At 39.8% G+C, this 22,656-nt stretch overlaps 1 protein-coding gene across 2 annotated transcripts in view; it reads right to left on the bottom strand.

Moving 5' to 3' along the window:
* The window catches only part of LOC127677742 (solute carrier organic anion transporter family member 1A4-like), a 68,957-nt gene that overhangs the window by 40,900 nt on the left and 5,401 nt on the right, over positions 1-22,656 (bottom strand). Inside the window, exons 2-3 of one of the 2 annotated variants that reach the window (XM_052172758.1) lie at positions 19,007-19,148; positions 11,179-11,311 (exon numbers count right to left, since the gene is read on the bottom strand). In XM_052172758.1, coding sequence (XP_052028718.1) covers positions 11,179-11,311; positions 19,007-19,148 — 275 coding nt within the window. Of the gene's footprint in view, positions 1-11,178; positions 11,312-19,006; positions 19,149-22,656 lie in introns of those variants that run through there. The other variant, XM_052172759.1, reaches the window with a different exon arrangement.

Below are 22,656 nucleotides of genomic sequence, written 5' to 3' on the forward strand. Positions count from 1 at the left end.
ACACAAGACCAGACTCAGTTTTGAAGCAAGTTAAGGGCAAACTGGGCCTAATATCAACCTCTCTCAAAAAATATACCCATCAAAACAAATGAATAAAAGTAAGTAGACTGTACTATCAAAAGAACTTGATAATCACCAAAAATGTGCTACTTATTTTTAGATATGTTTCAAGTCCCTACATGTAGCTAACAGAATTCAGATTCTTTAATGTCAACTCTCTGATTTCTGAAAATAATTGATGTGAGATAAAGAACAAAAGCAAATATAGAAAAAGAGAGACAATAAAGTAGACTGAAGAAGACAAAATCTTTAGGAAGATAAAAACAACACAAAAGAAGACACCTATTCTGGGTTCACTGACCTGTGTCCCTATCCTTTCTTTCTGTGAATCCAATAATTCTTTCATGTTTTCAATAACTTCAACAGAAGAAAAACACACACATTATAGTGAGAGGCGATAGAATCCATCACCAGTCAACACAGTGTCATGAGACCAAAATTACTAATAAATTATGGTCATTAATCTTGAGGAAATCACCAATAATTGTTGTCCTAGAAAGAAAATAACCAAATGCAAACATAGAGGGACATATGTCCACCTGAGTCTCACTCTATTGGAGAGTATTGTGGATTTATTTCTAAACTTTGTTAGATGAGAGAGAGCTAGATAAAAGAAACATGGGCTGCTGAATTCTATATTAGGAGAGAGCTATACTTCCTTGCCAAGATATATCTGCCAAGATAATTTCTATGCTATATCACACAGGACAGAAGTCAGAATAACTTGTTATTAGAACAATTGTAAAGACATTCCCAAAGAGGTTGTTAGTGAATTTTAACCAAGTCTTTGTTTCTCTTCCCCTGATCCCATGAAGACTGATCAGTATCAAAGAATTATCACTTTTGGCAGAAGGTAGAAAACCACAGTAATAGCCAAATATTTCTTAACATTGAATAACATTACCATTTTATTTTAACATTAATATTTTATCATAACATTAAGTGAAATAGTGTCATGGGAAATATTAAAAAAAAAGAAAAACAGAGGAAGCTGTGGAAGGAGAGAAGCCCCACCGCCATATTTGCTGTCTGCAGGGACACAAGAGTATCACTAGGTACTATAACACCCTGAGCTTTAGATTTCTGGTGGTGCAAACTGCCAGGGGTCTGCCTGCACTCAGGAACTGAGCACATAGGCAGGTTTGTCTGCCAGCCAGCCGGGCTCGGGGCCGTATCCTGCTCAGGGAGCTGTGGAAGGAGAGAAGCCCCACAGCCATATTTGCTGTCTGCAGGGACACAAAAGGATCACTAGTTATCGTATCACCCTGAGCTTTAGATTTCTGGTGATGCAAACAGCCAAAGGTCTGCCTGCACTCAGGAACTGAGCACACAGAGGGTTGATCTGCAAGCCAGTCCATTGCAGGACCTGTGTCCTATGTGAGAATCAACAGCGGGAGTGACCCCCACCACAACTTCTTCCCTCCATAATAGAGCAGACAGAGAACACCTGGCTGACCTTGACAACCTAAGTATAGCATTGCTTGAGGCAAGACTGAGAAGGGCTCCAAAGGCACAAAAGAGGAAGCCAGCATACCAGTAATCTGTGCCAGAAGAAACCCAGTCATCCAGTGTTGCAGAGATAATCTTAAAAATCCACAGTAGGTTGAAGCACCAGCCAGTGACAATAAGACCATCTAACTCCTGGGAGAACCAGATGGCTAAAGGCAAACATAGGAACAGGAACATTACTAACAGAAACCAAGGCATTATGGCAGCATCTGAACCCAATTCTCCAACATTAGCAAGTCCTGGATACCCCAACACACCAGAAAAACATGATTTCGATTTAAAATCACTGGTCATGATGCTAGTACAGGAACACATGAAGGACATACTTAAAGAAATTCAGGAGAAAATGGATCAAAAATTAGAAGCCCTTACAAGGGAAACACAAAAATCATTGAAAGAAATTCAGGAGAATACAAAAGCCAATAAGGAGGAAATGCAAAAATCACTTAAAGAAATACAGGAGAACCTTGATCAATAGGCAGAAGTCATCAAAGAGGAAACACAAAAATCGCTTAAAGAATTAGAGGAAAATACAAACAAGCAAATGACAGAACTGAGCAAAAATCTCCAGGATCTAAAAACAGAAGTAGAAACAACTAAGAAAGCACAAAGGGAGACAACTTTGGAGATAGAAAGCCTTGGGAAGAAATCAGGGACCATGGACACAAATATCAACAACAGAATACAAGAGATTGAAGAAAGAATCTCAGATGCCGAAGATACCATAGAAACCATGGACTCAACAGTTAAAGAAAATGCAAAATGCAAAAAGCTTGTAACCCAAAATATCCAGGAAATCTAGGACACAATGAGAAAGTCAAATCTAACGATTATAGGTATTGATGAGAGTGCAGATTTACAACTTAAAGGGCCAGCAAATATCTTCAACAAAATTATGAAAGAAAACTTCCCTAACCTAAAGAGAGAGATGCCCATGAATATACAAGAAGCCTACAGAACTCCAAACAGACTGGACCAGAACAGAAATACCTCCCGTCACATAATAATCAAAACACCAAATGTACTAAACAAAGAAAGAATATTAAAGGCATTAAGAGAAAAAGGCCAAGTAACATATAAAGGAAGACCTATCAGAATCACAGCAGACTTTTCACCTGAGACAATGAAGGCTAGAAGGCTACTATACCCAGTGAAACTCTCAATTACTATAGACGGAGAAACCAAGATATTCCATGACAAAACCAAATTTACACACTATCTTTCGACAAACCCAGCCCTACAAAGGATAATAGGGGGAAAGCACCAGTACAACAAGGGAAACTGTACCCTGGAAAGAGCAGGATATTAAGCTTCTTTCATCAAACCCAAAGAGGATAACCACACACGTATAAAATTAAAATCAAAAATGTTAGGAAGCAATAACCACTACTCCTTGATATCTCTTAACATCAATGGACTCAATTCCCCAATAAAAAGACATAGACTAACAGACTGGTTACATAAACAGGACCCTACATTTTGCTGCATACAGGAAGCACACCTCAATGACAAAGACAAAAACTACCTTTAGAGTAAAAGGCTGGAAGACAATTCTACCAAATGGTCCCAGGAAACAAGCCGGAGTTGCCATTCTAATTTCAGATAAAATTGACTTTCAACCTAACGTCATCAAAAGAAATATGGAAGGTCACTACTTGCTGGTCAAAGGAAAAATCCAACAAGAAGAACTCTCAACCCTGAACATCTCTGCCCCAAATACAAGGGCGCCCTCATTCATACAAGAAACTTTACTAAAGCTCAAAGTACACATTGCACCTAACACAATAATTGTGGGTGACTTCAACACTCCACTTTCACCAATGGACCAATCAGGAAAACAGAAACTAAACAGGGAGACAATGAAACTAATTGAAGCTTTGAACCAATTGGACTTAACAGATATATATAGAACTTTTTATCCCAAAGCAAAAGAATATACCTTTTTCTCAGCACCTCATGGTACCTTCTCCAAAATAGATCATATAGTTGGTCACAAGACAGACCTCAACAAATATACGAAGATTGAAATAATCCCATGCCTCCTATCAGATCACTATGGAGAAAAAGTGGTCTTTAGTAACAGTAAAAACTACAGAAAGCCCACATACACATGGAGACTGAACAATACTCTACTCAATGATACCTTGGTCAAGGAAGAAATAAAGAAAGAAATCAAAGAAACCAAAAAAAGCACAGGACCAGATGGTTTCAGTGCAGAATTCTATCAGACCTTCAAAGAAGACTTAACACCAATACTTTTCAAACTTTTCCACCAAATAAAAACAGAAGGAACACTACCCAACTCCTTCTTCGAAGCCACTATTACGCTGATACCAAAACCACACAAAGATCCAACTAAGAAAGAGAATTTCAGGCCAATTTCCCTTATGAATATCAATGCAAAAATACTAAATAAAATTCTTGCCCACCGAATCCAAGAACACATCAAAACGATCATCCAGCATGATCAAGTAGGCTTCATCCCAGGGATGCAGGAATGGTTCAATATAAGGAAATCCATAAATGCTATCCACTACATAAACAAACTCAAAGAATAAAACCACATGATCATTTCATTAGATGCTGAAAAAGCATTTGACAAAATCCAGCATCCTTTCATGCTAAAAGTCTTGGAAAGGACAGGAATTCAAGGCCCATACCTAAACATAGTAAAAGCAATATACAGCAAACCGGTAGCCAACATCAAACTAAATGGAGAGAAACTTGAAGCAATCCCACTAAAATCAGGGACTAGATAAGGCTACCCCTTCTCTCCATATCTTTTCAATATAGTTCTTGAAGTCCTAGCTAGAGCAATTAGACAACAGAAGGAAGTCAAAGGGATACAAATTGGAAAGGAAGAAGTCAAACTATCACTATTTGCAGATGATATGATCGTATACTTAAGTGACCCTAAAAACTCTACTAGAGAACTCCTACAGCTGATAAACAACTTCAGCAAAGTGTCTGGCTACAAAATCAACGCAAGCAAATCTGTAGCCTTTATATATTCAATGGATAATCAGACTGAGAAAGAAGTTAGGGAAATGACCCCCTTCACAATAGCTACAAACAGCATAAAGTATCTTGGGGTGACTCTAACCAAACAAATGAAAGACCTATATGACAAGAACTTCAGATCTCTGAAGAAGGAAATCGAAGAAGCTCTCAGAAAATGGAAAAACCTTCCATGCTTGTGGATTGGCAGGATTAATATAGTTAAAATGGCCATCTTGCCAAAGGCAATCTACAGATTCAATGCTATTCCCATAAAAATCCCAACCCAGTTCTTCATAGAGCTAGAAAGAGCAATTCTCAAATTCATCTGGAATAACAAAAAACCCGGAATAGCTAAAACTATTCTCAACAGTAAAAGAACTTCAGGGGGATTCAATATCCCAGACTTTAAACTCTACTACAGAGCAATAGTGATAAAAACTGCATGGTATTGGTACAATATCAGGCAAGCAGATCAATGGAATAGGATTGAAGACCAAGAAATGAACCAACACACATATGGTCACTTGGTCTTCGACAAAGGAGCTGAAAGCATCCAGTGGAAAAAAGATAGTTTTTTCAACAAATGGTGCTGGTTCAATTGGAGGTCAGCATGCAGAAGAATGTGCTTCGATCCATTCTTATCTCCTTGTACCAAGCTCAACTCCAAATGGATCAAGGACCTCCACATAAAACCTGACACACTGAAACTAATAGAAAAGAAACTGGGGAAGACTCTGGAGGACATGGGCACAGGGGAAAAGTTCCTGAATAGAACACCAATAGCTTACAGATCAAGAATTGACAAATGGGACCTCATAAAACTACAAAGTTTCTGTAAGGCAAAGGACACAGTCAAAAGGACAAAACGTCAGCCAACAGACTGGGAAAGGATCTTCACCAACCCTAAATCCGACAGAGGGCTAATATCTAATATATACAAAGAACTCAAGAAAGTAGAACCCAGAGAACCAAATAACCCCATTAAAAAGTGGGGTATGGAGCTAAACAAAGAATTTTCACATGAAGAACTTCGGGGAGCTGAGAAACACCTTAAGAAATGTTCAACATCATTAATCATTAGGGAAATGCAAATCAAAACAACCCTGAGATTTCACCTCACACCAGTCAGAATGGCTAAGGTCAAAAACTCAGGAGACAGCAGGTGTTGGCGAGGATGTGGAGAAAGAGGAACACTCCTCCACTGCTGGTGGGATTGCAAGATGGTGCAACCACTTTGGAAATCAGTCTGGTGGTTGCTCAGAAAACTGGGCATGTCACTTCCTGAGGACCCTGTTATACCACTACTGGGCATATATCCAGAGGATTCTTCAGCATGCAATAAGGACACATGCTCCACTATGTTCATAGCAGCCCTATTTGTAGTAGCCAGAAGCTGGAAAGAACCTAGATGTCCTTCAATGGAGGAATGGATACAAAAAATGTGGTATATTTACAAAATGGAGTACTATTCAGCCATTAGAAACAATGAATTCATGAAATTCTTAGACAAATGGATGGAGCTGGAGAACATCATACTAAGTGAGGTAACCCAGTCTCAAAAGATCAATCATGGTATGCACTCACTGATAAGTGGATATTAACCTAGAAACTTTGAATACCCAGGACATAATCCACAAATTAAATGATGTCCAAAAAGAATGGAGGAGTGGCCCCTGGTTCTGGAAAGACTCAGTGCAAGAGTATAGGGGGATTCCAGAACAGGGAAGTGGGAAGGGGTGTATGGAAGAATAGGGGGACGGAAGAGGGCTTATGGGACTTGCGGGGAGTGGGGACTCAGAAAAGGGGAAATCATTTGCAATGTAAATAAAAATAAATAAATAAATAAATAAATAAATTTAAAAAAAGAAAAAAACCTAACAAAACAAAACAAAACAACAAAGAAAATGACCAATAAAAAAGGAAAAGAAAAAGTTAAAAAAAAAATAACTGCCAACTCTCGGCAAGGTTGAATCATGCTCTCGTGTGCCTGCTGTCACCACCAACTCTCTGGAGTATCTGACTCACTTGTCCAGTGAGCCACTAATTCCCTCTCTGCTATAATTCCCTGTAACAGGTGGACCCACAGTCCAGTAACCAAATAGATCAACTGGATAACATAATACCCAGGAACCCAATAAACTCAAGACTCTTAAGTTTATAGTTAACCAGTTAGATTTATGTATCAATAATATCACAATTTACAAGATGACAATGGATAATTTCAGAGCCAATTAATAATGACAAAAGCTTTATCTGAATATTTCCAACCTTGTAAGATCATAGCTACTTGTGGCTGGTAACCACCACACAGTTACATGTCTGCAGCCATTTCCTTCTCCCCCTATCCCTAGATGCTCTCTGTCCCTGCAACTCTTAGCTCTGTCTCCCTTTTCCCTGTCCAATCACAGGCCTCCACCTGTTCTAATGTGATTTAACAGAGAAAATCCTGCAATAGAAAGGTAAGCTTTTAAGATTCCATTCACAAAGTTTTCTTTCTTTTCAAAAATACCCAAGAAGTCATATAATCATCATATGATTCAGTGCCCACTTAAAATTAAGTTGTTCATTCAAGGACCATTTACTCCCACAATTGGTAATAACATGGCAGTAAAAGCTTTCAAATGAAATGGGGGAAGACCATTTCCTCAAAAATAAAGTGATATAGATGTAGAGCTATAGCTCAATTGGTCACTAGGGTCTAGGAAGAATCAATGTAGGATCTGATCCTGAAGAATCAATAAAATTACATATGGTGAGAAACACCTGCATTCTCAGGAGTTATGATGGGATGAAGGCTAGAGAATTCAAGTTCATGAATATTCTTAACTACAGAGCAAGTTTGAGGAGACCCTGTACTACATAAATCTAATGTTTCAAACAAAGAAAAAGCAACAAAAACAGGCTATGTTATATCAAATTCCTTGATGGGTAAGATAATTGTGAGCAAGTCTGAACATCTAGAGTCCCCCTCCACTCCCACAGGGTAGGCAGAGAAAATAGACTGCTCAGAATTGTTTCATAACCTCACCTGAAATCACCCACATACATTGCCACTACTACCACAACATATACAAACAAAATAGCTAAAAATTACAAAACAACAGCAACAACTACAACAAAACTGCAGAAGAGGGACTGCAAATGCTGTCAATTTAAGCACATTACAATTTTGAGACTGGGATGTGGATATGCAAATGGCCGCTGAATCGGAAGGTCATGAAACATGACCATCAGGCTGCTCAGGGCAACCTGATTCTTCCCCGGCCTCCATGAAAGGTTGCAAGAAGAGACTCCCAATGAAGGACTCAGATGAGGCCACAAGACAAAGTTTAATGTGACAGTTAAGGTGCACATAAGAAACAGCTAGATCTGCAGGCTTGTCCTCCATCTCTCCATATGGAAATGCTAACAGATGCAAAAGAATCCAAACAGGTAGTCTGAAGACATATATGCCAAAAGGAGAGTCATTAAATGTTTAAATCCTGTGCTAAATGTGATCTTCCCATTCCCTTCTGAAGGCTGGAAGTCAAGTTTCTACCCCTATAAGAAGAGCAGAGACTTCCTCTCTAGATACAGAGACTATTCAAGTTTCAGAGAAAGTTCAACATCCAGTCCATGTTCAATTATTTATTGAATTATCCTGCTGAAAAAGACAAAAGAATGCCATTAACCAAAACTATATAAGTATTCAGATTTCCAGTTAGCATTCCATTGTTATCTCTTAGATATGAATGAATACCCAAGGCTATTATGGGGGCACCCTAGAGGAAAGTCAAAGACAGACAAAACTACACTTGAAGGAGCCAGAGACAAAGATGACAGGAGAGAGTCACACAGGAAAAGACACTGAATTCTTGACAAAAATAACAAGATACTCCTCCAGAAAGATAGTCAAGGTAGAGAGGTGTCTCTGATAATAAAAATTCATAAACATGATAATAGCAGTGACAAGCTCAATGAAGAGATTGGATGACAAAGTTAAATCTCCCGGGAAACACCAAGGAGATGAAAAGATGAAGTTAGAAAATGAAGATGGCAAATTATGAATGAAACATAGGGTCCCATTGTCCGAACAGCAACTGCAGAAAGGGTCAAGGAGGGAAGGAAGAAATAATATGAAAGAGAAAAGATTATGAGAAACTTCATAAAATGTCCTGAGTACAGGTACCTGATAGAGCTGGCAAAGGAATTATAACAAAAGTCATCAGTTTCAGACCGTGGAGCTAAACGCTAAAGAAGATATTAGTCACAGGGATCAAAATACAAATTCTGATTCCAAAATCCACAAATTTTGAGACAATATCTTTAAAGTCTATAAGGAATACTTTTCTCTACAGAATGAAGAGGGTAGCATGCTCCTTCAGGAAATAATTAGGAACATGAGAGAGGAAAGCCAGGGTAGTTGTTACAACTCATCCTTGGAAAAGAAACACTTGGAATGTTGACACGAGCAGATTACCAAAAGTTGGAGTAAAATTTGAGCTACATAGTAAATTTCAGGCAAGCCTGGGCTGCATAGTAAGACTATGTTTTGAAAGTGAAAAAGTGGGAAGAGAAAGATGGCTCTGTGGTTAAGGGCACTTGCTGCTCTTAAAAGGGACCTGTGTTCATTTTCCTGCACCCACATGGCAGCCAACAACAATCTGTAATTCCAGGCTCCGTGTGTGTGTGTGTGTGTGTGTGTGTGTGTGTGTGTGTGTGTGTGTATCTAAAATATTCTTTGGAAAATAGTGATGGAGAATTCTAAGCAGATGGCACTGGAGGGATAAGAGGGGTATAGAAGACAAGTGCATCCAGATGACCACCATGAATCCCCTGATGTGTGTCAAGAGATGTTCAGCTTGCCAATAGGCAAGCAACTTGTGAAATATTGAGCAGTACAAAGTAAATCAAATAGAAAATATGATTAATGTATAAAAAAATCAAGTAAAAATTGCATTCTATACAAAGAATAGCATAATTTTATGGTAGAAAACATTTTGAGTCAAGCTTATATAAATAGAAAAATATTTCGACATTTTCTTTATTTACATTTCAAATGTTAACCCTTTCCTCATTTCCCCTCTGAAAACCCCCTATCCCGTCCCCCCTCCATCTGCTCACCAACACACCCACTCCTACTTCCCTATCCTGCCATTCCCCTACACTGGGGCATTGATCCTTCACAGGACAAAGGGCCTCTCCTCTCATTGATGTCCAACAGGGCCATCCTCTGCTACATATGCGGCTGCAGCCATGGGTCCCTCCATGTGTACTCTTTGGTTGGTGGTCCCTGGAAGCTCTGTAGGTACTTGGTTCATACTGTTGTTCCTCCTATAGTGAAGCAAACCCCTACAGCTCCTTGGGTCCTTTCTCTAGATCCTCCACTGGGGATCCTCTGCTCAGTCCAGTGGTTGGCAGTAAGCAACCACCTCTGTATTTATCAGGCACTGGCAGAGACTCTCAGGAGACAGCTATATCAGGCTCCTATTAGCAAGCACTTATTGGCATCCACTGGAGAGATGCTGGAGAGATAGCTCATAGGTTGGGAGCACTGACCTCTTCCAGAGGTCCTGGGTTCAAATCCTACCAACCACATGGTGATTCACAAACATCTGTAATGAGATCTGATGTTCCCTTGTCTTAGTCAGGGTTTCTATTCCTGCACAAACATTATGACCAAGAAGCAAGTTGGGGAGGAAAGGGTTTGTTCAGCTTACACTTCTGCATTGCTGTGTTCATCACAAAAGGAAGTCAGTACTGGAACTCAAGCAGGTCAGGAAGCAGGAGCTGATGCAGAGGCCATGGGGGGATGTTCCTTACTGGCTTGCTTCCCCTGGCTTGCTCAGCCTGCTCTCTTATAGAACCCAAGAACACCAGCCCAAAGGTGGTACCACCCACAAGGGGCCCTCCCCACTTGATCACTAATTGAGAAAATGCCCCATAGCTGGATCTCATGGAGACACTTCCCCAACTGAAGCTCCTTTCTCTGTGTTAACTCCAGCCTGTGTCATGTTGACACACAAAACCAGCCAGTACACCACTCTTCTGGTTTGTCTGAAGACAACTACAGTGTGCTTACATATAATAAATGAATAGAAAAAAATTAAATTACTTAACACTAACATATTAAAACCTAACTAGACACTCAGACAACAAAAGAAAAAATTGAAAACTGTCCCCAGAAAGCAGGAGAGAAAGTAAGAAATAACTCAATGTAATTCCACTTTTAATATATTCTGTGTAAGATGCTTTGGTAAATGTGAAAATAAAATCAGCCTTAGTAACACATGATTATGTCACCAAAGACCTCTTGTGACCAACATATCTAAATAGTCCTGCTGAAGGATGCAGTACAACCATTGACAGATTCAGAGAATCTGTTCATGGGTCTTAACTTTATGGAAGAGGTGTCATCAGCTTACTCTTAACAAATGGACTGGATGGAAACTTAAATGAATCAGAAGCCACAATATTCACAAATTATACTGTCACACTGAAGATTCTAATTTCCACATTAGACTTCAGTAAGATGAGAGGGCAAGGTTTCTCCCAGAGAGGAAATTCTGAGCCTCATTTCCTGTAGGTGAAAAATGAACTTAAATTATCATCAAGGACTAGAATACTCACTTGCCCATGAGAAAATGAGGTAGTGACATCATGAAACACCCAAGGCCCATAACCACACAACCGACACCAATCATGATAGGTCTGTGCAGCTTCATTCCGAAATAGCTCACAGGTAAAATCGTCATAAGGTATCCTGGGATGCGGAATGAGAATGCTTTTATTAATACAGTCTTAGCAACTGTTAGTCAACAGCCTCTTCTGCATTTGGAGTCTAGGCCTCATTGTTTAACAACCATCTTAAGAATATGGGGAGAGGACTTTAGGATGTTTTTACTATTGTTTTAATATGTAAATTACTTGTGATCATAAAGGAAGGATCTCTTCTACTTTGAAATATATTAAAGTCTCTGTTCAAGGTTATCCTGTCCTTGTTTTACCAAAGTAGATGCAGGCCTTCGTGTCATTTCTGCCCTTTCCTCTTAGGCATGGTCAGTGAGGATTACAATAGTTTAATGTTTTCAAACATACTATTTTAAAGCACATTTATTGTTCAACATGGCCAAGCTGGATGCCTGCTTGTATTGTCACTACTTCCTTTGAACAGATAATACTGTTCAGAGTCCTAATGCTACAAACAACGACTTATTATACAATTTTTCATTTTGGGAATTAAAAATTCAAACCAAAAATTCATCTTTGTGGTTTAGTAGTAAGCTTTGTTTAAGATGTTTTTCTAAATGATTGAGAGTTGAAAGAACAAGTGGGACCTGGTAGCACAGACACTCTGTCCTCAGCTTCTGGAAGGCCAGGAGAGGAAAACAGAAAAACCAAAGTCAGCCTGGAATACAGAGTGAGTTCAGGACCAGCCTGTACAACTTAGTCAGTGGTAACTTTTCTTTGCTATTTTAATTTAAATACATTAAAGACAATTTCACTGAGAAAATAAACCAAATGACATGGAATCCATGGTTTAGAGAGGGATACTTTTCCTCCTTTATAGTTTGCACTCTCATATTCCAGTTTATCATACCAAGTGAGGAGTTGGAGTTTATCCACTATTTTTTTTAATTTATTGATATATTTATTTACATTTCAAATGATTTCCCCTTTTCTGGACCCCTACTCCCTGAAAGTCCCATCAGTCCCCTTCCCTCCCCCTGTTTTCCCACCCAACCCTTCCCACTTCCCTGTTCTGATTTTGCTCTATACTGCTTCACTGAGTCTTTTCAGAACAAGGGGCCACTCCTCCATTCTTCTTGTACCTCATTTGATGTGTGGAATATGTTTTGGGTATTCCAGTTTTATAGGTTAATATCCACTTATTAGTGAGTGCATACCATGATTCATCTTTTGAGTCTGGGTTACCTCACTTAGTATGATATTCTCCAGCTCAATCCATTTGCCTAAGAATTTCATGAATTCATTGTTTCTAATGGCTGAATAGTACTCCATTGTGCATATATACCACATTTTTTGCATCCACTCTTCTGTTGAGGGATACCTGGGTTCTTTCCAGCATCTGGCAATTATAAATACGGCTGCTATGAACATAGTGGAACATGTATCCTTATTATATGCTGGGGAAACTTTTGGGTATATGCCCAGGAGGAGTATAGCAGGATCTTCTGGAAGTGAGGTGCCCAGTTTTCAGAGGAAACGCCAGACCGATTTCCAGAGTGGTTGTACCAATTTGCAACCCCACCAGCAGTGGAGGAGTGTTCCTCTTTCTTCACATCCTTGCCAACACCTGCTGTCTCCTGAATTTTTAATCTTAGCCATTCTGATTGGTGTAAGGTGAAATGTCAGGGTTGTTTTGATTAGCATTTCCCTAATAACTAATGAAGTTGAGCATTTTTTTAAGGTGTTTCTCTGCCATCCGAAGTTCTTCAGGAGAATTCTTTGTTTAACTCTGTACCCCATTTTTTAATAGGGTTGTCTGGTTTTCTGGAGTCTAACTTCTTGAGTTCTTTATATATATTGAATATTAGCCCTCTATCTGATGTAGGATTGGTGAAGATCTTTTCCCAATTTGTTGGTTGACGATTTGTCCTTTTGATGGTGTCCTTTGCTGTACAGAAACTTTGTAATTTTATGAGGTCCCATTTGTCAATTCTTGATCTTAGAGCATACGCTATTGGTGTTCTGTTCAGAAACTTTCTCCCTGTACCGATGTCCTCAAGGGACTTCCCCAGTTTCTTTTCTATTAACTTCAGAGTGTCTGGCTTTATGTGGAGGTCCTTGATCCATTTGGACTTGAGCTTAGTACAAGGAGGCAAGAATGGATCAATTCGCATTCTTCTGCATGCTGACCTCCAGTTGAACCAGCACCATTTGTTAAAAAGGCTATCTTTTTTCCATTGGATGTTTTCAGCCCCTTTGTCGAGGATCAAGTGGCCATAGGTGTGTGGGTTCATTTCTGGATCTTCAATCCTCTTCCATTGATCTGCCTGCTGGTCACTGTACCAATACCATGCAGTTTTTAACACTGTTGCTCTGTAGTATTGCTTGAGGTCAGGGATACTGATTCCCCCAGAATTACTTTTGTTGCTGAGAATAGTTTTAGCTATCCTGGGTTTTTTGTTATTCCAGATGAATTTGAGAATTGCTCTTTCTAACTCTTTAAAGAATTGCATTGGGATTTTGGTGGGTATTGCATTGAGTCTATATATTGCTTTTGGCAAAATGGCCATTTTAACTATATTGATCCTGCCGATCCATGAGCATGGGAGTCTTTCCCATTTTTTGAGGTCTTCTTCCATTTCCTTCTTCAGAGTCTTGAAGTTCTTGTCATACAGATCTTTCACATGTTTGGTAAGAGTCACTCCAAGGTACTTTATACTGTTTGTGGCTAATGTGAAGGGGGTCATTTCCCTAATTTCTTTCTCAGCCTGCTTATCCTTTGAGTATAGGAAGGCCACTGATTTGCTTGAGTTGATTTTATAACCTGCTACTTTGCTGAAGTTGTTTATCAGCTGTAGGAGTTCTCTAGTGTAGTTTTTTGGGTCACTTAGGTAGACTATCATGTCATCTGCAAATAATGATAGTTTGAGTACTTCCTTTCCAATTTGTATCCCTTTGACCTCCTTATGTTGTCTAATTGCCCGAGCTAGTACCTCAAGTACAATATTGAAAAGATAAGGACAAAGGGGGCAGCCCTGTCTAGTCCCTGATTTTAGTGGGATAGCTTCAAGTTTCTCTCCATTTAGTTTGATGCTGGCTACCAGTTTGCTGTATATTGCTTTAACAATGTTTAGGTATGGGCCTTGAATTCCTGTTCTTTCCAAGACTTTAAGCATGAAAGGATGCTGAATTTTGTCAAATGCTTTTTCAGTATCCAATGAAATGACCATGTGGTTTTTTCTTTGAGTTTGTTTATGTAGTGGATTGCATTGATGGATTTCCTTATATTGAACCATCCCTGCATCCCTGGGATAAAGCCTACTTGATCATGGTGGATGACTATTTTGATGTGTTCTTGGATTCGGTTTGCAAGAATTTTATTGAGTATTTTTGCATCGATGTTCATAAGGGAGATTGGTCTGATGTTTTCTTTCTTTGTTGGATCTTTGTGTGGTTTTGGTATCAGCGTAATTGTGGCTTAGTAGAAGGAATTGGGTAGGGTTCCTTCTGTTTCTATTTTGTGGAATAGTTTGAAGAGTATTGGTGTTAGGTCTTCTTTGAAGGTCTGATAGAATTCTGCACTGAAACCATCTGGTCCTGTGCTTTTTTTGGTTGGAAGACTTTCTATGACCCCTTCTATTTCTTTAGGTGTTATGGAACTGTTTAGATGATCTATTTGGTCCTGATTTAATTTTGGTATTTGGTATCTGTCTAGGAAATTGTCCATTTCCTCCAGATTCTCCAGTTGTGTTGAGTATAGGCTTTTGTAGTATGATCTGATGATTTTTCGGATTTCCTCGGTTTCTGTTGTAATATCTTCCTTTTCATTTCTAATTTTGTTAATTTGGATACTTTCTCTGTGCCCTTTGGTCAGTCTGGCTAAGGGTTTATCTATCTTGTTGATTTTCTCAAAGAACCAGCTCCTGGACTCGTTGATTCTTTGTATGGTTCTCTTTATTTCCACTTGATTGATTTCAGCCCTGAGTTTGATGATTTCCTGTCTTCTACTCCTCCTGGGTGAAATAGCTTCTCTTTGTTCCAGGGCTTTCAGGTGTGTCATTAAGCTGCTGGTATATGCTCTCTCCATTTTCTTTTTGGAGGCACTCAGGGCTATAAGTTTTCCTCTTAGCACTGAATTCATTGTGTCCCAAAGATTTGGGTATGTTGTGCCTTCATTTTCATTAAATTCTAAAAAGTCTCTGATTTTCTTCTTTATTTCTTCTTTGGCCAAGGTGTCATTGAGTAGAGTGTTTTTCAGCCTCCATGTGTATGTGGGCTTTCTGTTGTTTTTGTTGCTATTGAAAACCACTCTTACACCATAGTGATCTGATAGGAGGCATGGGAGTAGTTCGATCTTCTTGTATTTGTTGAGGTCTGTCTTGTGACCAATTATATGGTCGATTTTGGAGAAGGTACCATGAGGTGCTGAGAAAAACGTATATTCTTTTGCTTTAGGGTGAAATGTTCTATAAATATCAGTCAAATCCAATTGGTCCGAAGCTTCAATTAGTTTTACTATGTCCCTGTTTAGTTTCTGTTTTCCTGATCGGTCAATTGAGGAGAGTGGAGTCTTGAAGTCCCCCACAATTATTGTGTTAGGTGCAATGTGTGCTTTGAGCTTTAGTAAAGTTTCTTTTACGAATGAGGGTGCCCTTGCATTTGGAGCATAGATGTTCAGAATTGAAAGTTCTTCTTGGTGGATTTTTCCTTTGACCAGCAAGAAGTGTCCCTCAGTGTCTCTTTTGATGACTTTAGGTTGAAAGTCAATTTTATCTGATATTAGAATGGCTACTCCGGCTCGTTTCCCGAGACCATTGGCTTGTAAAATTGTCTTCCAGCCTTTTACTCTAAGGTAGTTTTTGTCTTTGACATTTAGGTGTGTTTCCTGTATGCAGCAATATGTAGGGTCCTGTTTCCTTATCCAGTCTGTTAGTCTATATCTTTTTATTGGGGAATTGAGTCCATTGATGTTAAGAGATATTAAGGAATAGAGATTATTACTTCCTGTCATTTTTGATGTTATTTTTATATTTGAGTGATTATCTTCTTTTGGGTTTGATGAAGGAAGGTTACTATCTTACTTTTTCCAGGGTGTAGTTTCCCTCCTTGTATTGGAGTTTTCCTCCTATTATTCTTTGTAGAGCTGGGTTTGTGGAAAGATATTGTGTAAATTTGGTTTTGTCATGGAATGTCTTGGTTTCTCCATCTATTGTGATTGAGAGTTTTGCTGGGTATAGTAGTCTTGGCTGACATTTGTGTTCTCTTAGAGTCTGCATGAGATCTGCCCAGGATCTTCTAGCTTTCATGGTCTCTAGAGAGAAGTCTGGTGTGATTCTGATAGGTCTTCCTTTATATGTTACTTGGCCTTTTTCTCTTACTGCCTTTAATATTCTTTCTTTGTTTAGTGCATTTGGGGTTTTAATTATTATGTGGCGAGGGGTATTTCTGCTCAGATCCAGTCTGTTTGGAGTTCTGTAGGCTCTCTCTTTAAGTTGGGAATGTTTTCTTCCATAATTTTGTTAAGGATATTTGCTGGCCCTTTCAGTTGTAAATGTTCACTCTCATCTATACCTATAATCCTTAGGTTTGGTCTTTTCATTGTATCCTGGATTTCCTGGATGTTCTGGGAAACAAGCTTTTTGCATTTTGCATTTTCTTTGACTGTTGAGTCAATGCTTTCTATGATATCTTCGGCATCTGAAATTCTTTCTTCCATCTCTTGTATTCTGTTGTTTATATTTGCATCTATGGCCCCTGATTTCTTCTCAAGGTTTTCTATCTCCAAAGTTGTCTCCCTTTGTGATTTCTTAGTTGTTTCTACTTCTGTTTTTAGATCCAGGATGGTTTTGCTCAGTTCCATCATTTGTTTGTCTGTGTTTTCCTGTAATTCTTTAAGAGATTTTTGTGTTTCCTCTTTCATGACTTCTGCCTCTTGACTCAAGTTCTCCTGCATTTCTTTAAGGTTTTTTTTTTTTTTTTTTTTTTTTTTTTTTTTTTTGCCTTTCTTCTTTATTGGCTTCTATCTCTTGAGCTTTATTCTCCTGCATTTCTTTAAGTGATTTTTCTGTTTCCATTATACGGGTTTCTAGCCTATTCATGTTCCCCTGTATTTCTTTAAGAGATTCATTTATGTCCTTTTTGTGTTCTTCTAGCAGCATCATGATCAGTGATTTTAAATCCAAATCTTGTTTCTCTGGTGTGTTGGCATAACCAGGACTTGCTGATGTTGGGGAGTTTGGTTCAGATGCTGCTAGATTTCTGTTAGTAGCGTTCCTGTGTTTGCCCTTTGCCATCTTGTTCTCTGGAGTTAGTTGGTCTTGTCCCTGGCTGGTGTTTGGGCCTCCTGAGGGTCTCTGGGGCTATTACTGCAACACTATATGGCTGGGTTTCCCCTGTAGCAGATTGGGTGCCCTTGCAGCTCTAGTGTGCTTTGCCCCAGATTGTGTCTGTGATCCAGATGGAGCCTGTTTGCACCCCCAGGGAGCGCCGACAGTGTATGCTGCCAGGACCTCCCCAGCGTGCTGATCACTCCGCTGGGCAGCCGATCCCCCAACCCGGCTGGCGCACACAAGGCTAGCCTGGCCGCCCAGGCCCTGGGTCCAGGCAAAAGCCTGGGAGGCCAAGGTCCGAGCAAAGTTCCCCTCGGGCTATGAGTGCCAACTGGGTCTGTCAGGTGACCAGGATGGCGGGCGTGCGAGCTAGCGCTCCCCGAAAGCGCCGGGAGAGTCTGCTGTGTTAACAACCTCCTGGGCAGGTTGACACACAGATGGCCCACCAAGCCGCCCAGTTCTTGGGGTCAGTCCAGGGCCTGTTGGGTCCTAGACCCCCGCTTTGTTAGCCTCAGGCTATGCGTGTTAGCCGGCTCTGCCCACCAGAACTCTCTGGCGTCCTGTAGGTAAAATGGTGGCGAGCGCGCCAGCCCGGGCGAAAAAACCTCCTGGCTGGGTTGGCACCCTGATGGCCCCCCGAACAGCCCAGGGCCTGGGTGCAGGCCAACACCCGTCGGGCTCAGACACCCACGATGTTGGCCTCAGGTTATGTTTGTGTACCTCAGTCTGTCCGATCTCTCTGGAGTCTGAAACCAAGATGGAGGTGGGCCTCTCCTGACTGGCGGGAGGCCGAGTTCTGAAGTGGCTTCCATGCGTCGAAAGGCACTGCAAATCTGCAGCTGCTTGCAGCCCAACTGTCCAGCGAAGGTCAGTGGTCACGGGCACAGGTCCTAACTGGACCCTGTGTCGCCTTGGTTCCACTGCTGATGGCCCTTCGGCTGGACCAGCCACTGCTGCACTGCTGCCGCTGCCCGAGTTTATCCACTCTTAACAATTGTGTTTTGTCACACTCAAACACAGGGAAAATTCCCCATCTTCCCTACTGACTAGGAATGGAGAGCCATCAGCCCCACAGACAGAGCAGAGCAATAGAAACATTTGCTCTCTTCTTTGAACATAAATTGCCCCCAGGCTCACACAGAATCCTTTGAAAACAGCCACAGAAATGTCTTAGCTTCTCATTGAAAGATAAAATGAGAAAATTCGGTATCAATACTTTAAATCTTCTGCTACCCCTTAGGAAAAAAGAGAGAGACTTTTATAGTATGTGGCAGTTATTGACTGACATCATGAGAATATTTAAATAAGTAGTTCCTTCCCATCAAACTAGGCTATTAATCAAATTTAGAAAGCATAGATCTAAGTCAGATTAAATAGTCTAAAGTAGGAAATAAGAAGAAAATATCAACATATATAAGTAAGTGAAAAAATTAACTTACCCATATGATATCCCGCAATGACAATCCCAACTGCAGATGTGGGGAGACCAAATTGTCTTTCTATTTGTGGAATCATGGAATTTATGTAACTTCTTGTTAGTGCTTTGGATACATATGCACATATTAATGTCAAAAGAAACACCTAGGAAAAAATGTTCATGAAATTGAAAACGTTGTTTTCTGATTATGAATCTGTTTTCTACTGGTCAAAAAGCCTCCACCTGAGGCTGTCAATTGTATTCAATATAAGCAGCCCTTGGGCATGCAAGAAACTTTAAAGTATAATCTCTCCTCTGCCGTGCACTTTTCACTCTGGACATGCAGCGCTTGTGTTTTTGATACGTATGGCTTTGCCATTTTATCATTGTACCTGTTCATACAGAAAGACATGGAGTTGTTCTATGTAAGACACAACTATTGATGGGTCTTCAGCACTATACCTTTATCTGCAGGACATGTGTTGTCCTGTTAAGGAAGGAAAAAGAGAGAATGCAGAATTACACCGAGACTTTGTGTCTGCAGCAAGCCTATGTTCTCTCAGTAGGAATGACAGGTCTCTGGACCTCCTTGGCCAGTTCAACTTTGTCCCCTTTCTCTGAATTCTTTTGCTCAAAAAGCTACAGTCTCTCAATAGATTGCAATGGCCACAGTAAAGTGACTTAGGTTTTGCTTCCTCATGCAATATGTTCAATATCAGTTTATCTCAGAAGTTCAAGTGGTGTGCATGGCATAGCTATCCAGAGCAGAACATTTTTGGAGTTCCTTGGGTGCAGAATAAAGGGCGGATATGTACTTATATTATACCCTGTTATGTACTTATATTATACTCTGTTATATTAGCACTTCCTGCTTATGAACTTATTGACACAATCACCAATTAATTTGGATAACCCTGAGCAGAAACATCCTCAAAAAAGAATTGGGAAATATTAACACAAAGTTCAGTATAGTTAAAAAATATAGATGTTTGTCTTCTAACTCCAAATGCCATTTGCAGAGATATTTTCTCTGCCTACTGTCAATCATTTAGAGAATGTGACTAAGATTTAATAATTTTCACATGAGTTTTGCAATTCAGATCTTCTTTTTAAAAGCAAAGTCAACCAAATTTTTTTAAGAAAAAAAATCTATTTATGTTTTGAGAAGAAAGCTAAATAATTAAAGAGCCCAGTGTTATTTCTTAAAAGTATTTAACTCTGTATGGAATGTAAAAGAAACCAGTGACCATGTTTATTCATGACTCCTGCTATATTACACATCTATTTAAAAATCTAATCCTACTGAGATTTATGTTCAACACTCTGGAATCTGAAGCAAACTTGTTTACAGCAGTGGTTTCTGCTTTTGCAGAGAATATTCATTTTTTTCCTTTTTTCATTATGGTTTCTTTTTTAATTTATTGATATATTTATTTACATTTCAAATGATTTACCCTTTTCTGGACCCCCACTCTCATCAGCCCCCTTCCCTCCCCCTGTCTTCCCACCCAACCCTTCCCACTTCCCTGTTCTGGTTTTGCCCTATACTGAAACACTGAGTCTTTCCAGAACAAGGGGCCACTCCTCCATTCTTCTTGTACCTCATTTGATGTGTGGATTATGTTTTGCGTATTCCAATTTTCTAGGTTAACACCCACTTATTAGTGAGTGCATACCATGATTCATCTTTTGAGTCTGGGTTACCTCACTTAGTATGATGTTCTCCAGCTCCATCCATTTGCCTAAGAATTTCATGAATTCATTGTTTCTAATGGCTGAATAGTACTCCATTGTGCATATATACCACATTTTTTGCATCCACTCTTCTGTTGAGGGATATCTGGGTTCTTTCCAGCTTCTGGCAATTATAAATAGGACTGCTATGAACATAGTGGAACATGTATCCTTATTATATGCTGGGGAATCTTCTAGGTATATGCCCAGAAGTGGTATAGCAGGATCTTCTGGAAGTGAGGTGCCCAGTTTTTGGAGGAACCGTCAGACTGATTTTCAGAGTAGTTGTACCAATTTGCAACCCCACCAGCAGTGGAGGAGTGTTCCTCTTTCTCCACATCCTCACCAACATCTGCTGTCTCTTGAATTTTTAATCTTAGCCATTCTGACTGGTGTAAGGTGAAATCTCAGGGTTGTTTTGATTTGCATTTTCCTAATGACTAATGAAGTTGAGCAAGAATTGACAAATGGGACCTCATAAAATTACAAAGTTTCTGTAAGGCAAAGGACACCATCAAGAGGACAAATCGGCAACCAACAAATTGGGAAAAGATCTTCACAAATCCTACATCAGATAGAGGGCTAATATCCAATATGTATAAAGAACTCAAAAAGTTAGACTCCAGAAAACCGAACAACCCTATTAAAAAATGGGGTACAGAGTTAAACAAGGAATTCTCACCTGAAGAAATTCGGATGGCGGAGAAGCATTTTAAAAAATGCTCAACTTCATTAATCATTAGGGAAATGCAAATCAAAACAACCCTAAGATTTCATCTTACACCAGTCAGAAAGGCTAAGATTAAAAATTCAGGAGACAGCAGGTGTTGGAGAGGGTGTGGAGAAAGAGGAACACTCCTCCACTGCTGGTGGGGTTGCAAATTGGTACAACCACTCTGGAAATCAGTCTGGCGGTTCCTCCGAAAACTGGGCACCTCACTTCCAGAAGATCCTGCTATACCACTCCTGGGCATATACCCAGAGGATTCCCCACCATGTAATAAGGATACATGCTCTACTATGTTCATAGCAGCCCTATTTATAATTGCCAGATGCTGGAAAGAACCCAGGTATCCCTCAACAGAAGAGTGGATGCAAAAAATGTGGTATATCTACACAATGGAGTACTATTCAGCCATTAGAAACAATGAATTCATGAAATTCTTAGGCAAATGGATGGAGCTAGAGAACATCATACTAAGTGAGGTAACCCAGACTCAAAAGGTGAATCATGGTATGCACTCACTAATAAGTGGATATTAACCTAGAAAACTGGAATACCCAAAACATAATCCACACATCAAATGAGGTACAAGAAGAAAGGAGGAGTGGCCCCTGGTTCTGGAAGTTGAGCATTTTTTAAGATGCTTCTCTGCCATCTGAAGTTCTTCAGGTGAGAATTCTTTGTTTAACTCTGTACCCCATTTTTAATAGGGTTATTTGGTTTTCTGGAGTCTAACTTCTTGAGTTCTTTATATATATTGGATATTAGCCCTCTATCTGATGTAGGGTTGGTGAAGATCTTTTCCCAATTTGTTGGTTGACGATTTGTCCTTTTGATGGTGTCCTTTGCTGTACAGAAACTTTGTAATTTTATGAGGTCCCATTTGTCAATTCTTGATCTTAGAGCATACGCTATTGGTGTTCTGTTCAGGAACTTTCCCCCTGTACAGATGTCCTCAAGGGTCTTCCCCAGTTTCTTTTCTATTAGCTTCAGAGTATCTGGCTTTATGTGGAGGTCCTTGATCCATTTGGATTTGAGCTTAGTACAAGGAGACAAGGATAGATCAATTCCCATCCTTCTGCATTCTGACCTCCAGTTGAACCAGCACCATTTGTTGAAAAGGCTATCTTTTTTCCATTGGATGTTTTTAGCCCCTTTGTCGAGGATCAAGTGGCCATAGGTGTGTGGTTTCATTTCTGGATCTTCAATCCTGT

The sequence above is a fragment of the Apodemus sylvaticus genome, chromosome 2 (genome assembly GCF_947179515.1).
Source record: "Apodemus sylvaticus chromosome 2, mApoSyl1.1, whole genome shotgun sequence".
Taxonomy (NCBI): Eukaryota; Metazoa; Chordata; class Mammalia; order Rodentia; family Muridae; genus Apodemus; species Apodemus sylvaticus.